Genomic DNA, 6,816 nt, shown 5'->3' on the forward strand with positions numbered 1-6,816 from the left:
AGCTGAGAAAATGACCTATTGCAGAACATGTATGAGGACGGAGATGACATTTGTATACAAGGTTGGTCATCTTCTGCACAATGTGTATCAATCATTTACTTTGTGCTTCCACAAAAATTGGACACATGCCATGATGGTTTGTGATCTAAATTTTTGGTGAGGAAACTTGTTTGACAGTCATGGTCTGCTACAGCGGTTGAGGCCACATGCACGCACATGTTGAAGGTGATACTTTTGTGCTTCTGTATTATATGTATGCAACTGATGCTTGATGTGGAAATTTGGCCCCTTTGAACCTTCCGTAATTGCATAAGTGGCTGAACCAGCTCTGTATGTTACACAATTTGTCATCCACTAGTTTCTGTAAATGAAGATAAGAGGATTGATCTTAACAGTATGGTCGTCATGCACATATACAGAAAATGCTTGCAATGAATGTTTATGAGTACTAGGTGGCCTATTAATGAAAACAATGTCTCCGTCCATAATATGCCTGTTTATGATTTGACCAACTTTCAAATATGTATGTCCTTTTGAACCTTCCCTAATTGCATAAGTGGCTGAACCATCTCTTTATTTTAAGCATAATTTGTCATCCACTAGTTTCTGTAAATGAAGATAAGAGGATTGATCTTAACAGTATGGTCGTCATGCACATAGACAGAAAATGCTTGCAATGAATTTTATTTTGTCCCTTTTCTTTTGCTACTAGTGCATCCTACCTTTATTATCCTCAGGTCTCGAATATCAGCCTGATCCAGAACTAAGTTGGGCCACAACATAGGGAACAAATTGGGTGGAAATGCTCACCCTTAATGCGCACCAATGCCCATCCGAGTTTCAAAACAGCCCCATTTTTTCCTTCATCCAGACCAGATGAAGGGTTTGAATGGCCTGGATGACATATACACAACTATCTTCCATGAATCTTTTTTTTTTTTTCTGATTTTTTTTTTTTAAATTTCTTATTGTGCTTTCAGAAGCAAATGACAGGGAAGCTGCAAAGGCTGCTGAATAGCTGCAATCCGTAGGAATTTCTGGCTGTTGCGATGGTGCAGCAGCAGCAGCAGCTACTTCAGGTATGCAGATATTTTACCTTGTGTTATTGGATTTGGTTTTCTGGTATTTCTTGGAAAACTATTTTGATATTTGTTTAAATCTTAAATTTATATTAAAAAAACTTCATGTGCACGATGCTTGTTAGGCTTAGACATATTGACAAGTGTTGGCACAGTGTTGGTAAGTCATAATGCTGTCATTCAATTGATTCCTGAAAATTATTTTAGTTTGTAGATTCTAATATTCAAAGGAGTCAATGCATTCTTTTTTAAAATATGATTCAAATTTATTGCCCTGAATGTCATCTGGATCTTATTTAACAAGTCAATTTATTAGCATTTGGAAGCAAGGCAATGGCATACAATTGAATGAACAGTTTTTCCAATTTATGTACTTGCTAGCTACTTCAACAACGACAACCTATTCCAATTTATTAGCATTTATGTACTTGCTAGCTACTTCAACAACTACATGTGCGCGGGCTTGTCTTCCTAGACAAAGTCGGTTTAGGTTTTCCATCAGATCCTCCCTTGTGAAGCTGTAGAGTTTTTTTTTTTTAGGTTTCCTTTCCTGTTTTTCTATCAGATCCGCCCGAAGGCATCTTGTAAGTTGTACAGCTTTTCTATCAATGATATGGTTCCTTTAAAAAAATATCATTTAAGTTGCTATGAAATTAAAAAAAAAACCTATCGGGTAAAATTACAGCCAGGCTTTTCGGCTCCGAAATGGTGAATTTGTTGATTTTTTTTAATTTTTTTTAATTTTTTATTTTTAAAAAAAACCCTTTTTCTGGTCATTATATTTTGCCTATATCTTTATTGATGTCTGGAAACAATGTTGTATATCCCAGTATACAAGTAATCTTAGGGATGAGATTCTGCTACATTTTCTTTCTCGTGGTTTGCTAAATTTTCTATTAAAATCTTGTATCGGACAATATAGGAAATAGTGGTGGTAGGTGGGATAGACAGGCATATGTTGTATGGAATGTGGAGTCCATTATGACCCTATTTTGATGATTGGCTGAGGTCTTGAATCATTTTATCAATCTACCTTTTAAAATTCAACCCTGAATTGTTGAGACAAGGCTATCAGTAACTTACCATCCATTAAGCTGTGTAAATATTACTTATATATCGTACATATATATGTAACATATAACAAGCACTCAACTGTATGTGCATAGTTCAGCCACATTTCAGTTATGTACTAACAAGTTTCTTCTCTTTAGTCAACAAACAGTACAATCTAGAATGCTAAAAAACATAGTGGATCCCCATCCACAACGGAATGAACCATTTGGATGGTTGGGATTGCTTGATCAGTGTGATTATAGAGATGCTCCATCCACAACGGAATGGACCATTTGGATGGTCTAATAGCTGTACATCACTGTCACATATGAGGATTGATGAACCATTACCAATATTTATACTGTGAAAAACTAACATAGAGTATGCTTCTATATTTATTAATGAAAAATATGACAGGGGAAACAGGTAACATGAAATAATGGGTAAAAACATTCACTGATGATAAGTGTTACTGATTGCAGCCTGTTCACAAATGGATGGTTTGTCACATTTATTTTTCATGCTTACATAATGGGATACCAAAGGTCATATGTTTTTCAGTCATATTACATGCACAATAAGCTTGAGCTTATGTAGAATATTTTAGGGTGCATTTGGAATTTCCTGTTCTCACACATGATTCACTATCATCCAAACACATGTGAGGTATGTTTAGTGTCTCCCAGTACATACTCTCCTCTGATTTGGGTGGAAAAAGCAAGAAAAAGGAAGCCAGCTTCATGCAAGTTCTGTTTTCGTTGCCTTCCCAACTGCTAATTGCAAGTTTGCTTGGAAGTCCCTCAGAAACACAAAGTTGTTGCTATATCCAAATGCAAGTATTGATACTTCTATCATAATTTTTTAAACGCACATGTTATACTAAAGAAATATATATTTGTATTGTAGCATAGCTTATTAAAAAATAACTGTACAGATGTATTTGTGCATTATTGGTTCTTTTTGTTGCTAATTTTGATACTCGTTTCACATATTTGCATCTTGGTTTTTGCTTCTTGTTGCCTTTAAAAGTTTTTGTTATGCCATGCATGTGCTTTTCGATCTATTGTGTAGACTTACCTTCTCAAAGTTTTTGGTATGCCATGCATGCGTTGATCTTAACAGTATGGTCGTCATGCACATAGACAGAAAATGCTTGCAATGAATGTTTATGAGTGGTAGGTAGCCTATTAATGAAAACAATGTCTCCGTCCTTAATACGCCTGTTTATGATTTGACCAACTTTCAAATATGTAAGTCCTTTTGAACCTTCTCTAATTGCATAAGTGGCTGAACCATCTCTGTATGTTACACATTATTTGTCATCCACTAGTTTTTGTAAATGATCCATGTTGTATGCCGTGACCTTCTCTTCAAATGTGATCTTTTGAGCAATTTCTAATGGTAAACCGATTTCATGAATCCAATCCTTGAAAAAGGTGGGAATCACCAGGAAGGTGAATTGTCATGAAATCAACTCATATCTGTTATTGGGTGAGCCACACCTATACACTAAGTCATACCATCAACTGTCTATTGATTTAGTTGTCCTGCCTGATGAGTGGGTCAGCCTTATTTTCCCACCAGGTGATCGTCATGGTATGGCCCACCTTATTATCCTACATATGTGATGCATTAGTGGAAAATAAAGGGCTGTGTTGGAAGTTCTCATAGGCTTTTTGTGATTATTTTTTATTGAATCTAAGTATTTTAATTCAATTGCAATAGTGCATCCAAACAAGGCCTGGTGATTTACCCTTCTCTGTTTCTTCATGCTGTTTCTACTGTACTCTCCCCCACCAATGTATCCAATGGTTGTAGACTCCTTCGCTAGTTTTGCTCATTTTAGAAAATGGTGGTGACTCATCCTTCTCACATGTGGCACTGATGTGCAGTTATCAGACCGTCCAAATTGTGGGGCTAATTGTGGATGGATCATATATCTACAATCACATTGATGGAGCAATCCTAACCATCCATTAATAGCTATTAAATGTATGGTTAAGAGTAAAATAGCTAGCTAGTCAAATTCGAAGGAAAAATAGGATGGCTTATATGAGAAAGACTCTCATACAGTTAGTTGGATCCAACTATCAGGTGGGGCGTGGGGCCCACGATGCATTTGCATGACATCTGGCCTGTTCAGCAAGTTGTCTCACCATGAAAATGATATACCCCAAAAGTTAGGTGGATCCAACTAATCAGGTGGGACACTATAGAAAACAATGAACAATCGTCCAAGAAACTCCACATTCATGTCTGGACAATTTTCTTCTTTTTTGTGCAAAACATGGTTCGGGGATTTGGGAAAAAGCCGAACAGATACTTATTTGCATTTGTACACTTCTTTTTATTGCTTTTGCTTGGATAATGCATGTTGACAGAGAGTCAGGAGAGTACTACTGATATTTACTTGCAGCTTGTATTTTGTTTCTTTGTTTGAATGATTGATTTTGGATGTCGTATGCGGTAGAGATTTAGGAGAATAAGGACATATATTTATGGACACTTCTATGTTTTATCTTTTGGTTGGGTATTATTCTTTTATCTTTTCGTATATATTTACAAGAAAGAAAGATTGGGACTTGTGTGCATTTTTATGCATTTCTTCTTTCTGTTGGATATTGCATATTCATTGAGAGTTAAGAGAAAGCATGGGAAATACCTTGTATTTATTGTGAATGGACCCTTGAAGAATATGTGCCACATTTTTATACTACTTTTTTCTGGGCACAACATGTTTTTGTATTTTTATACTTTTTTTTTTCCTTTTGGTCTTCCGCATTAACATCTGTGGAGATTTAGGAGACTGGTAGGATTTTGACTACTCTTTTTTTTTTTTCTTTTAAAAAAAAAAAAAACCTTCTCTTTGGGGTATTGCAAGCCTTTGAAGATTGAGTGGAAACAAGAGTTAGACATTACACTCCTAATCGGGTGCATATGTGTTTTGGTTGTTGGATAGCTGATTAGAATAATACCAGACATCTATGCTTCTTCGCCCCCCCCCCCCCCCCACACACACACACACAAAAGAAGAGAAAGTTTAGCAGATTTTATGATTTTGTTCCTAATTCTTCCTATGTAATTGCCCCTGTCACACATTTCAGGTCCTTTCCGTGGCTGTCTATAACCACTACAAAAGGATCTATCACTCATCTGTACAGAAAGGGTTAGTTCTTGTGAACCCACCCATCTACTCTGTTCTCCGCCTCTACTCTTCATAACACATTCATTGTGTTTCATATCCACATTGCATGGTTCTGTCCCTTGAGTTGGCATGCATTTGCAATCAGTTAAACATGTTCCTTGGCAATTTAATCCAGAATATGTTGATAAGATATGTTGGTTCCTGTTCCAGGACTGAGGGAGATTTGGGAAGTCCCAAGGCAGAAACTGAGGATGATGATTCGGTGGAGCTAGAGAAAAGCAATGTATTGTTGATGGGTTCAACTGGCTTAGGTATGGCCTCTGCTTTATAAAGGCATGGAAGTGTTGGTTGTCTGCTAATTCATTTACCTGTCACATTATTCTTGGTTCTTTCCTTAAGGATCTGTGGAATTTTCTGCAGTTTCTAAGATCATATTGCCAATATTAAGTTCCCCATCTTTGATTTTCTTACGAATTACATTTTCCGAATGCAAATCAGAGCAGACTCTTGCATATTTAGTTAATCGGATTGTTTTTGAAGTTCAAAGCATACAACTTTAAGATGTCATGTGCTGTTTCTAAGATCAAGTTGCTGATGTATGCTATTTTTATAGGGATTGCGGTTTTAAACAAAAATTTGAGCAAAATTGTTGTTTTCAGGTAATTGAGACTGTTTTGAAGTTGAATGCAGGTGGTTTTATGGTTGTGTGCTGGATTTTAGTTTTTATTTCTTTTACTAGTAGGTATTGCACATGCAATGCACAGAGAGGCATCTAGACATCCAAGTTACCTAAATAACCTTTTATATGTTTGAAATCGCTTCCATCTTTCAAAAAAACAAAGTTTGAAATTGCTTCCAATGTCCTTTCAAAACATAAAGTTAACGACTCCCCAAAGACTAATGGCGTGGGTGTAATTCTCCTTATCTACTCGGTCTCTATATTGTAGAGACCATGCTCTAAATCTTTGATTTTCTAAGAATGGCTATGACTTTAGGCATTAGTGCTGTTTTAGGGTTCAGATTGCCAATATAGATCTCTTGATCTTGGATATCCATAGATTGGTCAAAATTTTCCATATACCAATGATTATTTTAAGCCATGATCTTGAATATGCATGTATTTAAGATGTTATCAGGACAGTAAAGTTGTTCTTTTCCTCCAGATCTTTAATATACAGACTTTTTTTTTTTTTTTTTTTTTTTGAAATTTCTAATTGAATGTGTTCACAGTTACAAAAGCGTCAGCTCTTTCTTGCCTGTTATATGGTACTTGCTCCTCAGGAGGAGAAATGAATTGTGGTTATGGCCCAATTACTTTCAGGCTCTTGTAAATGAAAGCAGCTGCTCTAAAGGCATCTTCCTCTAAGAGGAAATCTAAGGATGGAGATGAAGATAGTTTAAAGAAGAGAACCAAAGAAGAAAAATGATCTTAATGCACCAAAGAGAGCTATGTCTGCTTTCATCTTCTTCTCACAAGCTGAAAGAGATGTAAGTTTTTGCTTTTTGTTGCCCTTGAGTTTCTAGTATGCCATATATGTG

At 36.1% G+C, this 6,816-nt stretch overlaps 1 protein-coding gene across 1 annotated transcript; it reads left to right on the plus strand.

The window, feature by feature from the left end:
• The first annotated feature begins 963 nt into the window (after positions 1–963).
• On the plus strand, positions 964–6,616 carry LOC131233993 (CLP protease regulatory subunit CLPX1, mitochondrial-like). Its single transcript, XM_058230937.1, has 4 exons — positions 964–1,079; positions 5,237–5,298; positions 5,488–5,588; positions 6,508–6,616. Exons 1-4 carry the CDS (start codon positions 1,050–1,052, stop codon positions 6,606–6,608), a joined length of 294 nt encoding a protein of 97 aa, XP_058086920.1. The 5' UTR covers positions 964–1,049; the 3' UTR covers positions 6,609–6,616.
• Positions 6,617–6,816: the final 200 nt, after the last annotated feature.

Source organism: Magnolia sinica, chromosome 2, assembly GCF_029962835.1.
Source record: "Magnolia sinica isolate HGM2019 chromosome 2, MsV1, whole genome shotgun sequence".
Taxonomy (NCBI): domain Eukaryota; kingdom Viridiplantae; phylum Streptophyta; class Magnoliopsida; order Magnoliales; family Magnoliaceae; genus Magnolia; species Magnolia sinica.